Genomic DNA, 24,978 nt, shown 5'->3' on the forward strand with positions numbered 1-24,978 from the left:
CATATGAAAGAGTTGTGTACACTGATATCCTTTCTTTCCTATCCAGATGTGGTGCTAATGTGAGACCAAAATGAGCCATCTTAGAAATAAGACCAAAATGCTTTCACCCTAAAATTAAGGCCTAAGATTTCTCCTTTTGAGAACAGGCCAGAAGTTACTGAGACCAGTCAGTTCAGATTCCAGAAACCAGGAAGTGTAAAAGTACAGAGTCACAAGGTAGTCAGGAGGTAATGGCTGCCGGACTATGGAATGTCCTCTCCCTGGCCCCCTAGGCAACTGCTTGACCATAGAATGTCCCAACCCTAGTTTCCATAGTGACTGTGTAATCACCAGATGCCCCCATCTGGGGGCAGCCAATGAAAAATGGTGGTGGGCAACTACTTCCTTAGAAGGAAAACTGAATTGTGATTTCTGAAATTCCTAGACACAAGCCAATCAGAATTGTACCCGTACTAGCACCCCTAAATGATGTAACCTTGTGACTTTTCCCTTTAAAAACTGAGCTTGCAGACAGGTGGGCGCTTCCTCCAGCCTCCACTGCGTTGGATGTATTGGACGAAGACCCTGCCTAGGCTTGTATTGCTTTTGGATATCCAGAATTAAACCTTGCTTTTGCATTCCGGCATGCTCGTCTTTGGTGGTCTCTCTGGGGGTCACGATCTGGGCACAACACTAACAGTATGATGAAATGGTTGACAATCTATAAATCATCTAACTGGGGATGGGAGTTTTACATAAGTTTGAAAATGGATACATGTTTAATGCTTATTCTGAGCATTTCACAAACCCAAAAAAATGTTTAATGAATTATTTTGATGAATTAATAAGAAGAAAACCAAACCAGCATATTTTGCTCTCTCCATAAGCTTGGAATTTTTTTCTACTTTCTTAGCAGATAATTTTAATTCAAATGAGTGACAAATTAGAATGCCTTCTTCTTGTGTGTGTTTTTAAAAACTTTATCATTATGTGTCTTTCTAATTAAAGTATTTTGATTTCAAACTAAGCTATTAGTGGGAGCACCTAGAAAACAAAGCTGAGGAATGGGGATTATTTGAGCAAAGAAAAAGGCCTGGGGTAAGGAGAAAAGGAAAACTTTGGTATCCATGTTTATTTATTTGTTTAGGCTTTTCCTTCTAAGAATTGTACATTTGGGTATTATTTTTAATAATGCAGTTATATTAATAAATACAAATAATAAATCTATTTATATTTATGTTATAAAATAATATACTTTTAAGAATATACAGAAGCTTTAAGAAGAACCTGAGGTCAGGTGGGCTACAACATTCATTGTTTAAGAGAATATCCTGGTTATCATAGTGTTCAGATTGAAGATCCCACTTCTTTAACTGCTTTGGATGCAGTATTAGACCTGCATCCATCACCGAAAAAGGCGTTCCTATATACAAGTTACATCAATATGAGATCTTATTACCCTCTATGCATACATTTCTATTTTTAAATTCTAAAACTAATGCTGTAACTATAATTCTAAAACTATAATGATGAATCTGTAATTAGTCACTAGAGGTGAATAGTGGCACCCCCAATATTCCAATATAGTTAGAGAAACTGTAGTCTATCAGCAGGATAGAGGATTATAAGTGTGAAAGTAAATTAACCACAAGCATGCTGCTGCATCTGTGTGTTTAGCAGTGTAATACTGAGTGAAAAGCCAAGCCCTGAAAGATGATATATAGCACAATGTCTTTTTCATAAGCCTGTGGCTCAAGCATCTTTAAATGTATAAGGTCAAGCTGAGATAAGCAAGAGACTGAGATGCACATAATCCAGTCTCAGTTGTTTCTGGAGACAGTACATGTGTCACATGTCATGTTCAAGTTCTTGGTTAAGGGGTGGCTTCTCAGATGCTCGCTTTTGTTGTGGTTGTTTTGAGACAAGGTTTCTTCGCATAGCCCTGGCTGTTCTGGAACTCACTCTGCAGACCAGACTGGCCTTGAACTCACAGAGATCCACCTGCCTCTGCCTCCTGAGTGCTGGGATTAAAGGAGTGTGCCATCACCACCCAGCTGATACTCACTTTCTTATATAAATTGCTTAATAACTCTTCTTTAACTCATTCTGCTGTAAAATAGAGCAAAGACACTGAAAACCACAGGAAGCTAGTTCAAACTTGACACAACTGAACACTTTGGAAACACCCCCAGGTTGTTCACCAGCTCCCCAGGAACTTAGCAACTTCAGCCCAAGTAAGCTCCTCCTCAAAACACTGCTCATGGCATTCTTCTTTCTGCTCTGAGTGTCACAAAAATAAATACCTACAGATTAGTAAAAGAAATCTTTGTAAGTGCTCAGTCAGTATGCATTCTTTGTAGATTCCAAGCCAGCAAATGGAAGTAACCCTAATTTTTAAGTGGCTATATATTTCACTGGACATGCTATAGTTTATATTCCTAGTCTCCTCATTCATGGGCATTGCAGTTATTTCAATTTCTGAGTCAAGTGTACCTCTCTATAAGACTGTAGAGAAACCTGACTCATTCTGATTCCATGAGCCATTAATTATTAATTCTCTCCTCATGTATATTCTATAGATATACCATCTATCAATGTTTAATGGAATGATTAAGGATACATTTTCATATTAAAAGTATTTAAGTTTATGTAGATTAAAATTCACTTTGACAAATACACAGTCATAGAATGACCTCCACAATCAAAATGGGATCAGATGCTCTTTATGTAATTACTTATTCTTTTATTGTTAATATACATTCATTATATTGCTTAGTGGAATTCACTGTGGTGTGTCTACACATGTGGATAACATATACTGTAGATACTCTTTGTTGCCGGCTTCTTTCTCTTAGTGTAATACATCAGGGGTTCATCCATGTTGCTGCCTATATCAATAGTTTATTTCTTTTTGTTACTGAGCGGTGTGTTATTGTAGGTATGCTCTGCATTTTGTTGATCCCTTGCCAAGTGAAGGATGTTTGGTCTGTTTTCCATTTGTGGCAATTTTAAACAAAGTTGCTATAAATGCTTGCAAATAAGTTTCTGTGTGGACATACATTTTAATTTTTCTGGTTAACTACATTGAATTTCTAGACCCTATGGCCACTGTAAATAAATGTATAGGAAACTGCCAGAGCTTTCCGTGGCAGTTGTGCTAATTTTACATTGCCATCAGCAGTGTCTGAGAGTTTCAGTTACTCCTGGTATTGGCACTGATCTGTTAGTCTATGACATCCCAACAGATGCGTAGAGATACCTTGCTGTGGTTTCAGTTTGCAGTTTTCCACTGACCAATGATGTTAAGCCCATTTTAATGTGCTGATTGGCTAGCCATTTATCTTCTTTGGTAACCTATGTCTGCAAATCATTCTGACAGTTTTTAATTGTTTTGTTTGTTTGTTTGTTTGTTTCCTGGTAAAGCATTGAATGTTCTTTATTCATTCCATTACCAGGTATATGGTTTGTAAATATTATTTTTCCATCTTTTAAATGGCATCTTTGCAAAGATTCTCACCCTGGTCTAATTTATGGGTGTTGTCTTTCATGTCTCAATCTTCGGAATCCATAGCTCAATCTCAGCAGCTCAAATAGTGATATTTTTCTGAACGTTTTGCAGCTGTACATTTTACGTTTAGATTTGTAATCCATTTTGAGTTAGTGTTTGTACAGATTGTGGGGTACCAGTTGAGGCTCCTTTAACTTTTGCATACCAGCCCCATTCTTTGAGGTCTTTCTTTTCTTTACATGGAAGCGCCTTTGGCTCTTTGCCACAGACCAATCGTTCATATTTGTGTGGGTCCATTGACCCTGGTGTCTAGTCTTTTGTCAATATCGTCTTCTCTTGATTATTGTAAATTTGTACAGGTGATTTAGTTTTTCATCTTTTATTGAAAAATCTAAAACTGTCTTGTAATCCAGATACACTTAAGAAGTTGAAGTGCAATCCTAATTAGTCTCAACAATAAAAACCTGGAGTCAGATATCGAGGTGAAAGCTGGAGGATCAGAGAAGTAGAGCAGCAGCCACTAGAGAGTTCTTACCTCTACAACATCTCAGACTGAGTGGGGCATCCTGTCTCTATGAATCCTCAGACTGAATAGGGGGCCGAGATTCTGTCTCCACCTCCCGAAGGCTGGGATTAAAGGTGTGTGCCCCCACTGCTTGGCTCTGTTTCTCTTTTAGACTGGTTCAATCTCGGGTAGTTCAGGGTGGCCTTGAACTCCTGATCTTCCTACTTCCTCTTCCCAAGTGCTGGGATTAAAGTGTATGCCTCCACTGCCTGGCCTCTGTGGTTAACTAGTGGCCTCTGTCTGATCTCCAGGCAAGCTTTATTTGTCAGAGCACAAACAGAATATCATACAACAGGAAATACTATTTATTTTTATACTTATGTCTTAGACACAAAACAATTTTTCTATCATTGATGTTTCTTTCATCATCCTCCATCTTCCAGGTGTGGATGAAGAGTGGGTGGGGTAGGGAGGGGATTACACTGATGATGCCTGTGGTACCCTAGTGCAGAGCACACCCCAGTCTTTCTAATTTTTGATTTCCAGTGACTCTTGATATAGACAGTGTGATGGCTAACCTCGATTACCAACCTAAGGAGCTTTAGAACCACCATGGACACACATCTCAAAGTATGTCTGTGAGGAGGTTTACAGAAAGGTTTAACTGGGCAAGAAAGACTCACCCTGAATGTGGGCGGCACTGTGCCATTGGCTGGAATTTTGGACTGAATAAAAAGGAGAAGGTGGACTGAGCACCAGCATCCACCAAAGAGGAGAAAGTGAACTGAGCACCAGCACCCACCAAAGAGGAGAAGGTGGACTGAGCACCAGCACCCATCAAAGAGGAGAAAGTGGACTGAGCACCAGCACCCATCAAAGAGGGGAAGGTGGACAGAGCACCCGCATTCGTTTCTACCTGACTGCAGCCGCAGTGTGGCCACTCCTGCTCCCACCCCTTCCCTGCTGGGACGGACCACGCCCACTCACACTGGGAGCCACACAAGCCCTTTCCTTCCTTCTTGTCAGCTGTCCTGTCACGGAGATGGAAAGTAAACAAGAGAACAAAAGAATGGATCCTGGCCACTACAGTGTCTCTAAAATGAAGGTGTCCCACCCAACGCTCACATACAGCACAGAGCATGAGTCTCAGGCACAGAGCACAGCTTTCTGCAGAACAGCGGCTTCGTGAGAAGCCTTCCAACCCCTCCTCACATTTCAACTACACTAGATAGGAAGGCAAAAAAAGAAAAGGTAAACTTCTGTTGTTCAGTGGAAAAAGGTTCAAAATTAGCCCAAGGAAGAAACTATCTTGGCAGATCATGCAAATGATTTGTTTTGTGTTTCCTGGAGGTGTGACAGGTGCTGGCTGTCATCAAGACCTGCTTGCAAATAAAATGCCAAGCTGACCTCAGAATCTTCAAAAAGACTCTAGGTTATCTAGTTGGGCATCCTCTGTCTGGTAACTTCAAAAGTTCGATTCTAGATTGGAGCTTAATTTAGTTACTGCATGGCACATGACATATAAACCAAACACATGTACCTAAAGGCAAAGCCAAAAGTTTACCTACCTCAGTCATAGACATTGTCTGCTCATGCTGGTAGTAGCTGGTAGAATCTGGTAGTAGCTGCTGGAATCACAGCCAAGAGTCTTTGTGAGCAGACAGATGAAAGTGAGTTGCACATAGAGATGAATCTGAATTCCAGATCCATGGCCACCACTCGTTGCCCTTAAGCAAACTGTGCCCTTTGTAAAGCCTCAGACTCCTGACCTGTTAAACATGGGTCATATCTCCCACTTTGGAGGGTCGATGGCAGAACCAAGTAAGACAGGGATCTAAGGGTTCCTTACTGTTGGGATCATTGTGTTTAAGAAAAGTCAATTATCACTCTTTGTCCCAGTTACAGTCCAAATGCACCAATGCCATAGCCTGCCTCACAAATCCCGATTCTCTGGGTTGGGGCAAGCCTGAGCATCTGCGTTCTAATTGGTGCTCAGGCGAAGCTGAAGGCAATGTTTTGGATGGTAGGGTGGTAAAGGGTGTTTGCAATTGCAGGTGTCTGGTTGACCTGACTAGAGTTGCTCAATACACCCTGCACATTAGAAGCTCCCAGGAGAGTTACAAAGTGGAGGTCTGCTCTACCCCTGTAAGAACTTCATCTAAAGAAGCCAAAATGGGGGTTGGGGCATTCGGATTTTTAATATAGTTTGGTTATGTGTTCCTCAAAGTTCCTGTGCTAGGGCTTAGCCTCCAGTCAGTGGCATTAACCTGGTGGAAGCTTTAGAAGGTGGGGTCTAGTGGGAAGTAATTAAATCCTGAGGGTCCACACTGATAAACAGATGACATCTGCTTTTGAAGAGTGGATAGTTACAATGGGAAGCCACCTCAAGTGTATGGCCATCCCTTTCTGCTTCTTCACCCTGTTGTGACACAGAAAGAGCTGGATGGTGGCACCAAGCTTCCTGGACCCTCACCACCACAATCTTGAGCCTCATTATGAAGCTCACAGCCTTAGATGATTTGTTAAAACAGCATGGAATGGGCTGAGGCCTTGTCCCAGAAGACTCCCATGTCAGGCAGGCTGAGGCCTCGTCCCAGAAGACTCCATGTCAGGCAGGCTGAGGCCTTGTCCCAGAAGACTCCCATGTCAGGCAGGCTGAGGCCTTCTGCTTGGTTACTCTAACGTGCAAGCGACCTTGAGGAAGAACTCTTCACAGACTTGATTATGAGTGTTTTCATTTCCTCTGTGAAGTGAGATGACACAAAATGTCGAGAGTTATAGTATTTCATAAGTATGCTGCATCTCCTAAACTACCCATTTCAGAATAAGCAATCAAGCCCCAAACTTCGCACATCTTGGAAGCTGTAATTGAGTCAAAATTAGTCAAAATAACAACTCTCAGTCATTCTGAGGTATTCTGATTCGTGATTTATGTTGGTTAATTGCTCCTTCCTCTTATGAATGTTAGCCCCCAAATGCCACCTGTCTGAAAGGTAAAACATTTTGTTTCTAAAGCTGGAGCCATCTACTCTACAAAGCAGAGGGGTAAAGGCTGAAAAGAAAAGAGAAGCCATGTGTTTGTAAAAGGCCGGCACTGATGGGGGAAATTCTGCTGTCCTCTGGGGAGTTCCAGAGGAAGTACAGGCGGTCTCTCTCTCTCATGAGAAGACAGTCTAGAGTGATAAACAGATGAGCTAAGCCAGTCAGCACATCTCCACATCCATCCAGACACACGACCAACCTTCCTGGTACACCTGTCTCCCATGCCTCACCTCTCTCCCTGTTGTCTATTTGGGTGTCTGTAATTTAAAATGGGGAATGGGATTTAATAGTAGTAAACTCCTAAACTAAGTGCTCAGAAGGTAGCTAGCGTATTTTTGATGAATGAGTCATAATTACGACTCCCCTCCCCAGCCAGGGCAGAGTGGATTTGGTACAAGGTATCTGTTAGTTGTAAGGGAGTGAAGGGTTTAGAGATGGTTTCTGGTGTAGCCATTCTTGTCCCTGGCTATGCCAAAGTACCTGCTGAAAACAGCTAATGGAGAAAGAGTTTGTTCTGTGTCACAATTTGCGAGAACACAGTCCATCCCGGCAGGAAAGGCACCATGGCCCGAGTGGGGGCAGCTGTCACATTGCATCTGCACTCAGAGATGCATGCTGGTGCTCAGCCCTTGGGATGGTGCCACTCACATTCAAGGTGGCTCTTCCTTGCTCAGTTAAGCCTCTCTATGGACCCTCTCACAGACATGCCCAGGAATTATTTCCTAGGTGTTTCTAAATCCTATCAAATTGTGAAAACTAATTATTACAGTTGCCATAATAATGGATCTTAACACGAGGAGGGTCCTGTCATGGAAACTATGGGTAAGGTACATTAAGAACTGTGGTTTTGGCATGCAGTGGAGTCTCCAATATGAAACTGTATAGGGAATTCCTGAACTATGGCACCCTTTTCGCTAGTACGAACCTGCGTCTTCTCAGCCTGATTGGCTTTCCAGCAAGGGCATGCCTGATTAGCAATGCTTTGCAAAGGAGCACACACCTTTGAGCCCTTATCCTGGCTCTGTGCTGCGCAAACAAAGGCTGGACATGTGTGCACCTTCTCTGTACTGTAGACCTCCGTAGTAATGCACATTAACGTTCCAGCTGTAGTTAAGACAGAGAATAGAGGAAATAAACTTGCCAGCATTTCTGGTAAAGGTCATTTGTGCCTATCATTGTCCAGTGTGCTGGATGATAACCGACATTTGCTGGTTCGTGTGATCTCTTGCAAAATACACCTTGGTGGGAAGTAAATATAGTTGGGCTCATATTCTTTTTCTTCACTATGCTCTCCTTTCCCTTCCCTGATTCTCCACAACAGAGATTAATGTGCTAGATACTAGAAAAAAAATACCAAAGCATACTTGATCTTATCATTAACTTCTAAGGTTCAAAAGGTAACAGGAGGAAAAGCTTGAGTTAGAAAAGACTTGAAAACTGAGTATGGTACCACACCCTGGCCACCCCAGCACCCAGCAGGCTGAGGCAGGAAGGACTTGAGTCCAAGACCATATGGGGCTATGTAGCATGGCCATGTCTCACAAAAGAAGACAACCTAAAGGAGGATTGCAGTGTCAATCATCAGCCAGCAGGAAATCCAAAGGTTACTCATCCTATGAAGTCAGGTCAGGAAATGGACAACCATCCTGGTTAATTAAATAGTTTGCCACAGTTGTGGTATGCATCTGGAATCTAAGGACCTAGACCGCTGAGAGACAGGAGGAGTATGAGTTAATAGCCAGCCTGGGCTACATAGTGAGACCCTGTCAGTGAAAGGAAGAAAAGAAAGAGAGAGTGAGAAAGAGAGAGAGAGAAGGAAGGAAGAAGAGAGGGAGGGAGGGACAGAACATCCTGGCTAAAAAAGAATGGCTGCACATTCCATATATGGATTACTACTTTCCCAGGAATTAAATCATCACCTGGAAGAATGTTTTCCGAGTGCCTGCTAGCTGACCCACATGGGAGACACATGTATTTACCTTGCCCAGATTTTCCCACCAAACCAAGAGATAGATACCAACCCCATGAAGAGAAAATGGACAGATTCGTAGAAGTCAACTGACTGGCCCCCACTCAGAGGCTCCCAACTAATCCGGGTACTGTTGGGATTTGAATCCAAGCTCACCTGTCACTAAATGAAAATATTTAGAAAACACCCACAGCTATTTGATGATCAGATTATTTGACTGTATGAATTAATGAAAGAGATCTATTGAGTATAGTTTGATCCAGTCTTTTGCAGTGATTCAGAAATGATTTCAAGATCCTTCCATACCTCCATCATAAGGGTACCCATTCAATACTGATAGATGCAGCATACAGTTTCCCACACTCTATACACAAAAAGACTGCCTTCCCTGGTTAGGCTATGCTGCAGGGTTATTTAAATTAACTTGGCTTTTAAAATACAAGCCAACAGGCTGCTCTGTATTGGCAGAAACCCAGGAACACTTTAGTAAAACAAAGGCTAGAAACAAAAACAAACACTGTTATTTATTTATTTATTTATTTATTTATTTATTTATTTATTATTTATTTATTTATTATTTAAGTTCTCTACTGATGCATAACGCATCTTCCTGGGAGCTCCCTGCCTTAGTAAAAGAAGAACTATCCATTCCAAAAGACTAAGCGTCCGGTTAGAAAACATGTAGTTGAAGGATTGGAATCAAATTGAAGAGGGGAAATTTTCTCTCTAAGTCAACACCCATTAGTTAGCCTTTGATTCTGCCCCACTTGAAATTACCTTGCCTGTCTCTGGTGAACTGTGCCCCTCATCCTGGGAAACACTGCAAACAGATGCCACAGCTTTTCAAGTGAGACACCAGTGGGCCCTGAATTGTAGCCATACTAACTGTATTCTTGGAGCCAAAGTCTTTGAACAAAGTTATAAAATCCTAAGGACAGCACAGGTTTCAGGTCAAGAATACAGTACTAAATAATATAGTTTTAAAGTACCTTCTGTGAAATGTGGCCAATAGTAGTTAAACATAGTTCCATTTTCCCCCCTTTGACTTGATTGATCCAAAATAGTGAACATCTACAGTGTTCACCTATGTCCTGGTGATTACCAGTGAAAGGCAGAGAAATACTGCACTGTAGCTGTGCACTCTTAGGCAAGTAGATTAACCTTTCTGTGCCTCATTTCATTTTCGAAAGGGGGGTAGCAATGTGCCTGTCTCACTGGCTTCCAGGGGGGACTACATGAGGTGCTGGTGTATCTTAGAGCTCTGTAAGAGGTGGAGGTCCTTACTCTCACTGGTTAGAGGTGGTGATACTTGGCAAAGAGAGGTAAAAACTAAAGAAAATCAGCCCAGATGATAAGATCTATGACAGCAAATAAAATCAAAGTAGCCATCCTCAGAGGGATGCTCTGAGGTGGGAGATGCTGTTGGGGGCAAGCAGGCCTGTCCACCAGAAGCTCCTGCTGGGGTGTTCTGGAGAAGGAGGAGTGTAGATCAGCTGTGTGGGTGGGAATATTCAGAGAAGAAAATCACCTCGGCGTGCTGAGACAAGAACTCCACTGTTTTTCTTTTCTTTTTTATTTTATTTTTCGAGACAAGGTTTCTCTGTGTAACAGTCCTGGCTGTCCTGGATCTCACTCTGTAGACCAGGCTGGCCTCGAACTCACAGAGATCCACCTGCCTCTGCCTCCCGAGTGCTGGGATTAAAGGCGTGCGCCACCACCTCTACGGGGCGAACTCCACTGTTTCTATACGGGACAGGGGGAAGGGAAGAGAGGAGCCCAGTGGAAAGCCAGAGAATGACAGGGGTCTCCTGGAAGATGAAGGAGGGGTGGCTCACAGCTCCCATTCTAGAAGAACTGAACTGTGACAGAATTAGACAACAGCAAGCTGTCTTTCCCTTTTAGCTTTATTCACGGTGACAGTCCCTAAGGAAGTGTACACAGTAGAGTTCGGCAACAACGTGAGCCTGGAGTGTGATTTTGACCACAGAGAATGCACGGAGCTCGAAGAAATTAGAGTCAGTCTGCAGAAGGTAGAAAATGATACCTCTTCGCCAAGTGAGAGAGCCACCCTACTGGAGGAGGCGCTGCCCCTGGGGAAGGCCTTGTTCCACATCTCCAGTGTCCAAGTGAGAGATGCGGGGCAGTACCGCTGTCTGGTCATCTGCGGGGCCGCCTGGGACTACAAGTACCTGACGGTCAAGGTCAAAGGTGAGTGTTCGCAAATGCTCGCTGATGGAGCGTGACAGCATGCTGCTCTCAGTAGCTCAAACAAAAGCTGGAAACCGGCTTGAAAGAGGCAGCTACTTCAAAGTGGGGGAAAGTGCTTTGCTGGAAATACTTTTTGACATCCGGTGTAAGAAAAGGCACAGGGGTTAAAACAGCATACACAGAGGGGTAGAGGAAGTCAGGAAAATGAGAAGACTTCCTGCCTCTTCCTCTGCTGGACTCAGGACTCCCTTGTGCAGGAAGATTTTTTTCCTTAAAGCAATGGTCCTTATGGAGGGACCTGTTGATTCCCATGGACTCTCCAAGGGAAGAACGAGTATGGGTGTCCAGCTCTTCACCATCCTCAATCTCTTTCCCAAATTGATGAACCTGAGAACGGACCCGCCAAGCAAAGCGTTTAGGGTTCCGCTGAAACACTCTTTCATGAAGGGCCTGCCTCTCTTCTCAAATATAATCCATTGACCCAAGGTTTAAAACCTCCACAGTGTCAGATGAGGGTGAAAAGAAACCCTGACGCTCCACAGAGCAGGATGGCTGCTGCTTTTTACCCAGCAGCTGTAAAATGCTTTGCTTCCAAGAGAACTGGAGGATGATGAGGACCCTCACCTAGAGACAATAGCTGATAATCAAAAATTAGCAATTTTTGCCTGATAAACTATGTCTTTCAAATTGCTTCCAATTCCTACTAGGTAATTCATATGAACAAGATTTAGCTACAAAAATTTTAAAAATTAAATTAAATTAATGTTGAATTCTATCTCATAGAATAGTCCTAAACATAATCTATAAGTATTTTCATATTGATGAATAATTTGAATAATACATCCAGTACACTTTTATTTTTCACACTTAATAATTGTCAATATCCATGATATTTTACATTTTGATAATATGTGTTGATAATGGTAATGAAATTACATTATAGAAGAAAACTTTGGACACCTGAAATCCCATAGTAATAAGGAAAATTTTAATTTCAATAGCTGTACATATTTTGCTCTTAAGTGTAAGACAGTTAAGGATGATAAATCAGAGAACTACCAGACATATGTGTGTGTGTTTGTAAGAATGATACAATTATTTGTTGAAAATATGAATATTTATAAAATGCTAAATATGCACTTTTCAATATAGAAGCTTATGAAAAAGTCTAAGAATCAAACTGATACACAGGAAAATTAGGACAGACACTGTCCTAATTTTCATCAGAGGATTGTGAGCAGAGAGCAGTGTTGAAGACCAACACGCAAGAATAACCTACTGTGTTGTAGAACCTCGGATCTGGGGCCGGGGGAGGAATCCTGCAGATGAAGTATGAGTAGAGGAAGGCTTAGTTGTACCTTTAAATCTGGGGGACAGATCTGGACAATAGATCTGTCACACCTCTCTCCACACAGGGATGCATATTAAATATAGGGAAGAGAGTTGATTTCCAAAGGACAGAAAAACGATGAGGCAGAATGAGGAGAAGATCTAGGGGAGATGGTGCTTCTGGAAAACCACGCTGTAGCCCCGTGACTAAGAGCTATGGTGGTGGGAGAGAGGCTGAAGCAGAGTACCGAGGCACCGAGGGAGGCCATGGCCTCCCAGAGCTGCTGAGGCTGAGAGGTGGCCAGCAAGGAGGACTCCAGGCAGGCCCAGAGCAAGAGCACACCAGGCCACAGTCCAGCGGGAGCCAGGCATAGGAACAGATGAGCCACTGTGGGGAAGGAACCAAAGTTTACCAAAGTACTTTAACCCAACACAAAGGCCCAGGAAGGTATGAGTGAGACCTCAGCAGGCTGAGAAAGGGGGCAGCATGGCTCCCATTGCAGGGAATTCACCACAAATGAGGAGGACAAAGAAAGGGCCTGGCAAAGGAAGCTGGAAGAGAAGCCCTAGGTGGAAAGGTGGCTGGCATCTGAGACTCTGGGCTGAAATAACCCACTGATGGAGTCACATCTCTTCCCTCCGCTCCTTTCCCCTTAGGGATCAAAGGACAAAGGCTATCAGAGTCAAGAACACATTGCCCTGACTTCCCAAGGGGGTCAAGCTTTTGGAATTACAGTCTGACCCTGTATTATTCTGCAGGCTGTTAAATGACAGATTGAACATAATCCCTAAAGATTTATTTCAGTGATTATTTGAAGTTTGCCTGGATCCTGTAAGACAAAAGCATGTAAGAACTGTGTTTCCCACTTTATTTACAGTCACTATGATGATTAAGATAATAATGCTGTATGCACAGTTTGTTCTTAGAAGGGATATGGAGGCTGAGAGATAGCCAAGAGCACTTACTGTGCAAGTATAAGAATCTGAGTTCAAATTCACAGCACCCACATTAAAAACAATGCATGACTGTATCCTCAGTGCTGTAGGGCAGTAACAGGTAGGACCTGGGAGCTCACTGGCCAGTCAGCCTAGCCAAAACAGTAAAACTTCAAGTTCAGTGAGAGACCCTGACTCAAGGGAATGCCATAGAGAATAAGACAATCAGGGTTTTCTTCTGATCTTCACACGAGCATGCCCACCTGCACACACACACATGCTCACAGAAACATATATCATATATGCCACATACACCACGTACCCTCAACATGGACATGCCCACCTGTACACACATGCACATAGAAACGCACACCACATACCCTCTCTCCAACACACACATACCAGAGAAATGGGAACCATGAAATCTGTAGAAATCTGAAGTAGAAAGTAATCATTCTTTTAAGACTAAGCATTGAAAATCATCAAGGGACCAAGGGAATAGTACCAAGAAAGAGGTAAAGGGGAAAGCCGGGCCAGCAGAACCCTCAAAATCATCACTTGATAAACTCTTCAGTGAGAGCTAGTGCCAGGAAATAAAGGATTCTGCTGCTAGAGAAACCATCAGAGCAGAGATGCAGGGAAATGTCCTTTAATTAATGAGAAAGCTGAGAATTTGAAAGACCATGTCACCAGCCCTTGGCTAATGCCTTTCAGATTCTCAAGACCAGGTTCTTAGACACTGAGCTTATTATATGTGTTTTACTCAGCCAAACAAGCGTCTGTGGGATGAAACTGACGACATAAGAATGAGCTTCTCAGTGGAAGTTTAATTACTTATTGTGCTCATGGCAAAGATAGCTTCTGGGGATGCAGGGGCTTCCATTTATAGACATAGTTAACTACAAGCTAGGTAGTTAACTGATCACTATTACGAGAAAAATAGATATGCTAGAGATAAAAGGCAGTGTTTTCAGTTGGTCTAGGCACAATGGAAATCAGAATAGAGTTCCTTAGAAAACTAAAAATAGTACTATCATTTGATCCAGCTATAGTAACGAAGAACAAAATCATGTCATTTAAGGAAAATGGATAAAGCTGGAAACCATTGTGTAGAGAGACATAATGAAGAAATGTACAATGTGTTTGGTCTTATCTGTGGAATCTAAGGGGGAAAGGGATGCCATCAAAGTAAAAGGGGACTTCCAGAGAGAAGGAAAGGATGGAAGGGGGGGTGTGAGGATAATGAGAGGGTGACTGTCATCCAAGAACAGTCAGTGCATGTATGAAAATGTCAATATAATCAAGAATGGCAGGATCTTTAAAAAGTCACATTTATAATGATAAACATCAGCTCTATAGAGAGAAACGACTATTCTAAAGGTATGTGCATCTGACAATATAGCTTCACTATGTTAAACATAAATTGGAAAGTTGGCTGTTCTTCTCTTGAGCACCCCCAAACTCTCAGTTCTTTTCTATTAGTCTTCTTTTAAATTGTTTTTATATTTTGATATTTTTACATTTTATATTTATATTTATATTGATATAATTATATCATTTTAACTTTCCTTTTCATCTCCCCAAACTCTCCAGTATACTCATCTTTTTTTTTCAAAGTCATGGCCTCCTTTATCTATACATATATCTATACATATATGCACATATATATTTCTGCATACATGAATACAACCTGCTCAGTCTGTACAATGTCACTTAGATGTGTGTTTTCAGGGATGGCCATTAGTATTAGATAACCAATTGGTGTTCTCTTCCCTGGGGAAGACTGTCTCCCACTCTCAGCATCCCTTAGCTGCCTGTAGGCCTTTGTGTAGAGTTGAGGCCTCCCAGGCTTTTCTCACTCTCTTAATAAATCTCAGTTCTCTTTGTTCAAAAACAATTGGAAGAGAAAAGAAGAAAAAGGAGGAGAAGGAGAGGAAGAAGAAAAAGGAGGAGGAGAAAGAGGGAAGAGCAGGAGGAGCAGGAGGAGGAGGAAGAGGAAGAAGAAGAAGAAGAAGAAGAAGAAGAAGAAGAAGAAGAAGAAGAAGAAGAAGAAGAAGAAGAAGAAGAAAAAGAAGAAGAAGAAGAAGGAGAAGAAGAAGACAGATGAGTGTATATGTGAACTTTTGATTCAGCTCTGCTATAACAGATAGGACAAAATATGCGCAGCAGACTTGAACAACTCAGCCACCCTAACCTAATCGATATGTGTAGAACACCATCCTCAGATTGTTTCTAGGTTCATGTCTAACACTCACCAAGATAGTTATCTAGCCAAGTTGCCAGAGAACAGATTCCTCACTGAGCAGGAAGTTGGAACTCTTGGACTTTTAAAACTACCCACTTGAAACTCTAAAATCTGCTCATCATTTCTCAAGAAAAGTCTAGCTTCCCTATTATGCATCGTTGGAGATGATGCCTCCCTAGCCACTTCCCAAATGAAAAAGGCTGCGGAAGCATTTTGATATCGTAACCGTAAGGTGTGAGTTTCTATCCCTCACCCAAACTATGCTGGTTCTTTTAGCTGAATATCTATCCCTTTGCCATGTACCCCTTCATTTACATGTCACAAGGCAGAGTCTCAGCCAAGCCCTGATTCTGCGTCACCTCTCTGCTCAGTCCAGATCAGTTTCTTGTCTGGAGCTGTCCTGCGGGAGCTGGCTGGACTTCACCTACAGCACACTATCCAGTAAATCTAGGCTGTTTTTTTTTTCTTCAAATTTACACAATAATTCCCAAAAGATAGAAATAAGATGCAGTATGGTCGAATAAAATAGTTCTAAGAGGATGCTGCACCAAGAGGGAAAAGGTGTGGCTAAATTAGAGGTAAAGTGACTAGTTTGTCTGCTTCACATAACGGTTTGACTGCCAGAGACAGCCCAAAACTTGGTTCCAAGGAGCTTGGTAAGATTAGGCCAAATCGTTCAGTAGATTGTGTCAGAACCCAATTCTCTTCCTTTTCTCTGAGTTCTAGGTATTACTAGATCCATCAAGAGAATACGTTGTTCCTGCCTAGGTTGCTTCTCATCCCTCTGTGGCATGTCCAATGCGAAGTAGTGTGATAAAATGCAGGAGTGCACATCTCCCCACCATCTCGAGGGTTCTGTTGTTTCCCTGTTTGCAAGCTAAGAATCCACATTTTACCAACCTCATACCGTCCTTGTCTACTTTAAATGAGATAATGTCTAGTGACAGGGCTAGGGCCAGGTTTTATGGTCACTTAACCTCTGCTGTTCGTTAAGTTTTTGGAAAAGTGAGCAACGCACAAGATTGCACAGCCATATGGGGAATGAACACCACACGTTAAGTGGATGTATGACCACATGATTCTCCCCTCCTCTCCCCGTTTGGGGTGTCTCTGGATGACTTACACTGGAGAACGTGAATAAGAACAGAGAGCCCCTTCTTCCTTGCTCCCTCACCTTGATCAAGAAGCACAGACTTGCAGTTCAGACCCTGTTCTAGCTCCATTTCCGTGGCTGTGACCAAATACCTTGAGGAAATGCAACTTAGAGTTCAGGGGTTTATTTGGCTTACAGTTCCAAGTTATAGTCTGTCATTGAGGGGAAATCAAGGCAGGAACTCAAGGTAGCTACTCATATCACATCCCAAGTCAGGAGCAGATGGAAATGAATGCCTATGTACCTGCTTGTTTGTGCTCAGCCTGGTTTCTCTACTTTCAGGTAGTTCAGTCACCTGCCTAGGACACTGTGCCACCCATAGTGAGCTAGTACTTCCCATATCAATTAACTTAATTAAAACATTACCCAATAGGGGTACCCACAGACCACCTTGGTGTGGACAATCCCTCATTGAGATGCTCCCCTCCAGATGATTCTAGGTTGCATCAAGTTGGCAACTAAAGTTAATCATCACATCACAGACCCCAAGTCTTCCCATAAAAGATAAGAACATCTGCCTCATGGCTGGGGATATATAGCACAGTGGAGAAGTGCTTACCTAACATGTACAAAACCCTAGGATTAATTCCTGGAGACAGGAAAAAATCTGCTCCATCCCCCCAGATATAGGCAAATGGGAAAAATGTCAAACATTTTGAGGTATACTTGTAAGCATACCTCAGGTGGGGTATGCTCACTATACAGAAACAAGAATGTCAAAGGTCTACGGGTTATGATCATAGTACTGCTCTCTGGGGAAACCCTGATTCAATGAGTGTCTCCGGATAACAAGTCAAATTAGTAAGTTATCACATCCAGAGACACAACAGAGAAGAGGGAGAGACAAAACACAAGGAAAAGGACCTGAGCATTCTTTCTTCCTTCTTGTTTACATTATATAAAAAGGGCATGCCACGGAGCTGGAGAGATGGCTCAGTGGTTAAGAGGCGTGGTTAAGAGCACTGACTGCTCTTTCAGAGGACTTGGGTTCAAGTCCTAGCACCCACATGGCAGCTCACAATTGTCTGTAATTCTAAGACGTGACACCTTCACACAGTCATATGTGCAGCAAAACACCAGTGCAAATAAAATAAAAATAAATAAATTATTTTTAAAAAAGGGCATGCCACAAAGCTTACAGTTAAGATTAAGTAAATCATAGGTATTTAAGGTTTTCAAATAACTGTTATCAACCTGGCCATGATGATTCAGGCCTATAATCCCACTTAGGATGTAGAGACCAGAAGGCAGCAAATTCAAGTTCATCCAGGGATACATAGTGAGTTCAAGGCCAGCCTGGGCTACATTGAGAGACCCTATCTCAAAAACAAAAATCTAAAAAATATGATTGTTATTACCTTAGTGTGAAATAGTTTTCTAAAAAAAAAAATTTAAGCTTGTATATATTCTAGCAGTTTGAGAAACAGTCATATCACACCTGTTAGCAGTCACTGCTCATCACTCTGACACAGCCCCTGAAATAAACTACTCAAGGGAGGGAGGATTTATTTTAGCTTATGCTTTCAGAGGTTTCAGTCCATACAACACAACAGAACTCCCATCTTGGCTTGTTTTCTCTTTAGTGCATCTGGGTCCCCAGCCCATGGGATGGTGCTGCTCATGTTCAAGGTAGATCTTCCCACCCACTGTTTATTCTCTCTGGAGAAGCCCTCACAGACACACCCATAGGTACATTTTGCAATATCCCAAGAGCTTCTCATCCAATCAAGTTGACAAGATTAACCATCTCAACAACTGTGTTTTTACTTCAAGACTGCTTTTATTTCAATGATTGTACTCAACATCTATTTAAGGAAAGAATTCCCATTTAGTAACAGACAGTACTTGCTCCTCCCTCATCACCAAAAAGTGCACAGTCTACTGTGGACACTTGCAGCTATATGCATGTGGTGTTAATATTCGTTCATTTTTAGATATGACCTAAGATTGTTGGATAGTCTTTCTGCCTTCCTGAACCTCCAAATGTCTCCTTTTAGTTTTAGATATCCATGTTCTAGAACGCAATCACATATGAATAATTCATTCAGCATATACTGACCAGAATATGTCTATATTGAGAAGTAATAATAAATACACCCAACTCTTAATTATTTACAACTCTTACATAGGTCCTTATTTTCCTCCTCCTAATTGCAACGATAACAGAGGTTAAGGGAAATTTTGAGTAAACTTTCTACTGATGATGCCTGGAAAAGTGATCTCTTTGGGTTATTTAATGCTAATTATGTATCCATCCTCTTGCCTCTTTCCACCCCCTGATTATGAGACAGTTTAGAATTTAAGAGGCCAAGGCTAGAGAGATGGCTTAGAGGTTAAGAGCACTGGCTGCTTTTCCAGAGGTCCTGAGTCCAATTCCTAGCAACCACATGGTGGCTCACAACCATCTGTAATGAGATCTGGTGCCCTCCTCTGGCATGCAGGCATACACACCAGCAGAACACTGCATAATAAACAAACAAATAAATAAATAAATAAATAAATATTTTTCTAAAGATGGCCCAGTCTTAACACCACTTAAAAGAAAAAGGAATATAAAAGGCCACAGAATGTGGCATCTTAGCATAGTGCTAAGATATAAGTTTGCAGCCTTTCTATTTTCAAACATTGGGTCTACCAGCCTTTATTCTTCTGACTTTGGACACCACTCTCAACATACCTGTCTTCAATTAACCCCAACAAAAATTGGGGATAACAACAAAGCATCTTTGTTGTATTGTATGAATTAAACTATTCAATCTATGCAAAGTAATGTACTTGGGACATAGAAAATATTTTTTTTAAAAAAGAAAATATATTACCTAAGATCAATAGAGACCATTTTATTTCCTCTTGCATTGAGTAGAATTCTACAGCAATCAGAATATAATTTCTTTTTCTTCTGTTGTCCAGCTTCTTATAAGAATATAGACACTAGGATCCTAGAGATCCCAGGAACAGGGGAGGTACAGCTCACCTGCCAGGCTAGAGGTTACCCCCTGGCAGAAGTGTCCTGGCTTAACGTCAGTGTTCCTGCCAACACCAGCCACATCAGGACCCCTGAAGGCCTCTACCAGGTCACCAGTGTTCTGCACCTAAAGCCACAGCCTGGCAGAAACGTCAGCTGCATGTTCTGGAATGCTCACATGAAGGAGCTTACCTCAGCCATCATTGGCCCTCTGGGTAAGTGCAGCCCCCACTTCCTAGTTCTATCAATCAGAGTTCATGTAAGAAACAGATGGTGTGCTCACACGAACCATTCGAGGAAGGTGTTATAAAGGGACTCTTCGGGAAGTCAAAGTTGAATCTAGAAGAATTACAAGCATAGAACAGGATAAAGATCTCTTAAGTAAGAGTCGCCACTGTTGGAGAGGCTACCTGGAAAAGGCAGCTGTGGGGACAGCACCTCTTGGGGTGCGGCATCTGAGCAGCCTCAAGGAGGGAAGTGTGCGATGACAGATACCCCAACCACACCTCAGGTCCTCCAGTATCCCAGCAGGAGTTCAGAGAACAAAGATACCTATCCACAGGTTCTTCCAGAAAGGTCAACATTGGATCTCAGAGCACAGTGTTACAATCTAGTAAATGGATCTGGAGAAGCAGTAGAAACATCTGTGTGATTCATGTCCAGAGTGCTAAGTGAATAGCATGGGTGTTGTTTGGCTGTACCGCTGGCTAATTGGCTATGTGGCATCCCTAAGAAACTGATCTCTTACAAAAAAATCATCCAGTTTGGCCACGCTAGCTAGGATTAGAAGTGGATTTCATCCTTTTGAATTTCTGCACCAGCAAGATTGTAACCTTTTTTTTTTTTTTAACAAACCAATAACTTTTTGTGCCAAGTAAGAACATTTATTTGAGAACTAAAATCTATCCACTAGAAAAACAATCATTGCCTAAGAGACAGGAACTTCTTTCCACCGTGTATGTAGTTCTTATTGCTCCTGTATCAAATTGCCACAAAAGTGATGGTTCAAAACAACAAAGCTTTATTATCTTATACTTCTGGAGGTTTGAAGTCTATCATAGGTTTCACTGAGTTCTAGTCAAGGTGAGTGAGGATTAGAGGTCCTAGGAGATATCCATTTTCCTGCCTTTTCCCATGGCATCATCTATATTGCTTGTGACTGCTTCTTCAAAAGCAATAGTCACATTACCCAGCCCCTTTTCTCAGGCTCTTCCTCTGACTCTCTTTCTCGTGAACCTGGGGCTTTAGGAGATGCTCCCACCTGTAGAAATAGATGTGTCCAAATACGTTGAGATTTGGTTGATACAGGAATCCAAAGGGTGAGATCCACTTCCAGAACTAGCTAGCGTGACCGGTCAAGTTCTGAATAATTTAGTAAGAGACCGATTTTCTGTCTCTTACTAAATGTCAATGTCACCATTACTAAATGATGTGTCACCAGAACCAGTTAACTGGCACCACAGTCAGCAAAATAATACAGATCCTACTCACTTAGGCTCTGAAAGGGACCCAGTGGGAAATTCCCCCATGGTCAGTGTTGGACAGAAGGAAAATCCATTCTGTCCTGGTCGCATTGTCTAGCAGGGCCTGTCTGCCTGGGCCTTGGTGTTTTTTCCACTTTTTCCAGAGAATGCTAGTTTTCATTTTTTTCAATTGTATGAATCATTGGTTGAAAGGAAGTCTAATCATGAAAGATGGAGTAAGACTTCCTCTTTCCCTCTCCCCTGCTCCTCCTTACTTAGAGCAGGCGGAGGAGGAGCCAGGAAATGTATACCACAGGAACTACCTCCCCTCCCTTTGTCCCTTCTGCCTAGATGGCAGCCCTGGATGAGAGGCCCAGCCTTTCCACACCTCCACACAGGACCAGCCCTGCCTGACTGTGAGCGGGAATCAAGCAAGGAACCGAGCAAGTGCTCCTGCTCTTGGAGTGGGACAGGCGGAGGGTTGTTGGTTGTTTGGTTGTTTGGTTGGTTGGTTGTTTTGAGGAGGAAGGAGGTAGTTCTCTGGGCAAGCTGGCAGATCCAGAAGGATTCAGGACCCCAATAGGAGGGGGCACTGGTCTTAAGCCAGGGAGTTCTGACACAAGAGAAGGCAACTGGTCGATTCAGGAAACAACTGACAGAAACACATAAAAAGACACATGGAGGTACACACACACACACACACACACACACACACACACACATACACTAAAGAAAACCCGAGGTAGCCACTGCACATTCATAAACCTGAACAGTCGGGGAACTCAGTGATACTTCATGTGGATCCTGGACACTGGATCAGTGGCAGTGTCCACCTGACCTCTCCTGTGTGTCCAAACTGGTACCTTAACCAGTCTTACCTCCTGAGGTGACAAAACAGGCAACTTTCTAATTTGTTTCCTCTTGAGGTGGAGGTGTCGGAGTCTTCCAAAGCATTAGGCAGTCATTGATCAAGGGGAGCCCTGGGGACCCAGAACTCCAGTTTTGCACCCTCTGCCCCAGGAGTCCCCTGACCACCACACTCTTCCTCACTTTAAGGGGCACAGAGACCCCCAGTGTCTCAAGGTCTGGTCTCTGGGATCTCTGTGGGACCTCCAGAAATGTGGGGTATCCACCAGAGAAGACTGCTCAGACATGGGTTTAATCCAATAGAAAGTCTTTATTAGCCAGCCGGCCACTCACTATACTGGGTGTTCTGAATCCCAGTGTATCCCCAAGCCTTTCTCAGGGTGAGTTTTTAAGCACAAAAAAAAAAAAAAAAAAAAAACCCCAGCAACAACGACCCTATATTCTGGATTGACATACTTCAGTTGACAAGAACAGTTAGCCAGAAGCAGAATTATAGAAACCAAAAAGCAAGGTTAGTACATTTAGAGACTTTCCCAGAACTTTGGACTTTGACGGACTAGGCCTTTGTTTTCATTTGGGTGAGGTGGTACTTTCTCTATGTGCTGAGTTTTATGACCTGAATGGAATCCCATCATGGAGTCAATTGTGCTAAGGTCTGGGGACTTACTGAAGTCTGGGACCCTGTTACAATACCTTTTCCACTTTCACACTTTGTTTGTGCTGTGAGCTCCTTTCCCATAAAACAACATCATTTGGCAGCCCCCAGCCTACCCTGTCCCTAAGACAGCTCATACAGCTTCAGAGTCAGACTCTCATCTTGCCCATTCAAATCTTTTACCCACATCACGTTATTAAGATCTTTACCCACATCAGTTGCTTGTTTTCCTGTGACTGTTATCTTTTCTCATTTTTTATGTGTATTGTTTTTTCATAGTTCACAGGGTTGCTCTTTATAACCAGACCATAGTGAAAGCAGAATGCTCTGCCCATGAGGAGTGCTTAAGAAATGCTTCAGTATTGGGTGGGAGACACCATCTTGAAGACCCCAGCTCCCTCATCTCAGCTCCTAGTCTGGGTGGACAGTCAGATCAGACATGATACCCTGATGTGTGACACACAAAACAGCGTCAGGATAACCACAGTCACATGTCCTCCCAGGGGGTCCTCACTTCTACTTCTTAAGGGCATTGCCTAGCTGACTTATAACCATCCTGTTTCTACTCATTCTCATAAACTGAGCTACTCACCCACTGCTGACCGCTGTGAACCACGTCAGGCTTCTCCAGAAGTCAGTGAATAAAACAGATGCAGAAATGAGAGCTCAGAGGTGGGAGGGTGGGAGGGTGCCTGCCACTCAGGGGACAGAAGGCTGATGAGTTTGGGCGAAGTTAGGGGGTTATCAGTTCATTTTCTTTCAGAAACGGGGCTGTCCTCTGCCAGTTGCTACATTTCCATTGGGAAATGTAACTGGGCTAGATTATAGGAATGACTGTAAAATACCTGGTGGGGCTGGCAGAAAAGTGAAGCCCCCCTGGCACATCTGGAGGGGAATCCAGGCAACAGAAAAGAATGTGGGCTCTGAAAACGGTCAAATTTCAAATGCTGTCTCTGCTGCCTCTTGACCTTAGAACTTGAACATCCTACAGGGCTGTCCTAGAACTCATCTCTCAGCAACACAGCGCTAGTGAGTAATGATGCCCGTGTTCAAAGGTTACTGTAGCAGTTAAATGAAACGTGATACTAAAGGGTGAAATGAAGGAAAACTAAGTCACCTCCCGCAAGATTCCAGGCTTCTTTCTGAGCACACAGGTCTGTGGTAAGAATAGGACAGATTTTTTTTAACCATTGCTTATCTTATCATTGTGAAAGAGAATGCAGTTTTAATAAAATAACATAGAAGAATATGTAGGCTTAAGGGACCATAGTGAAGAGACAAACACACAGTGACTCAGAGCAGCCGTGTGTTTTCCCATTACATAATACTCAGAGATAGAAAGTGCTCTAAGCAGCTAAATGACTACATTCTATAAGTCACTCAGTGGCCCAGGTTATTTTCATCTTGTTGCTCTGCCATTGCCACTCTCCTGGACATTGTCCCTGTTGATTTGTCAAAACAGGGTCACTGCCATATTTATATTTCTGCCTTCAGAGAGGAAAAAGTGGTGGAAGAGACCTTTGATGTTTTACACTAAGATCCAGAAGACCTATTCTTGGTCTGAACCTAGTTTATGTTCCTGGCGACACCTAAGTGTTGGCCTATGGGTCTGGAAAAAGCAGTCTTTGAGAACCATGTCTAGCTAGTAACCTAGCACTAGGAGGGAGGGAGTAGATGAGAGGAATAACCAGCAGGTCGCCACGAGGTAACTGCTGATCAGCTAGGCACACTAGATGGTCTGTTCAGCCCAGAAACTTGGACTGACACCTCTCATGCAGTGATGTTAGGCTTCACACAGGACTGAGGGATGACTTAGCTACCACCTTTGTCCTCAGATACAGTCTGAGGAGGCTGAAGTCTTCAGAGGTGAGCAGAAACTCCACACGTGGAAGATCTGTGAGGAAAGCTGGGCAGAGCAAAGATTCCCAAAGGTACTGAGGCAGGGGCCTGATTCACAGTGCTACATGCTTAGTAGTGAAGAAGTTAGCATTTTGCAACATGGCTTAGGCATGCAGGCTCTGATCTCTTCATTCTTAGTGATCGCATGCTCTTGGATGAAGAGGATTCCTACAGAGCCTGGGCTTTGGTCAGGCGGGTCTGGGTCTGCAGCCCTGGCTGTGTGGTTCCTTTGGAGGCAGTGACCACAGACAGATT

At 42.8% G+C, this 24,978-nt stretch overlaps 1 protein-coding gene across 1 annotated transcript in view; it reads left to right on the forward strand.

Moving 5' to 3' along the window:
- The window catches only part of Pdcd1lg2 (programmed cell death 1 ligand 2), a 56,449-nt gene that overhangs the window by 15,549 nt on the left and 15,922 nt on the right, over positions 1-24,978 (forward strand). The window contains exons 3-4 of the mRNA XM_037205584.1: positions 10,906-11,211; positions 19,785-20,054. Coding sequence (XP_037061479.1) covers positions 10,906-11,211; positions 19,785-20,054 — 576 coding nt within the window. The remainder of the gene's footprint in view (positions 1-10,905; positions 11,212-19,784; positions 20,055-24,978) is intronic.

The sequence above is a fragment of the Peromyscus leucopus genome, chromosome 1 (genome assembly GCF_004664715.2).
Source record: "Peromyscus leucopus breed LL Stock chromosome 1, UCI_PerLeu_2.1, whole genome shotgun sequence".
Lineage (NCBI taxonomy): Eukaryota > Metazoa > Chordata > Mammalia > Rodentia > Cricetidae > Peromyscus > Peromyscus leucopus.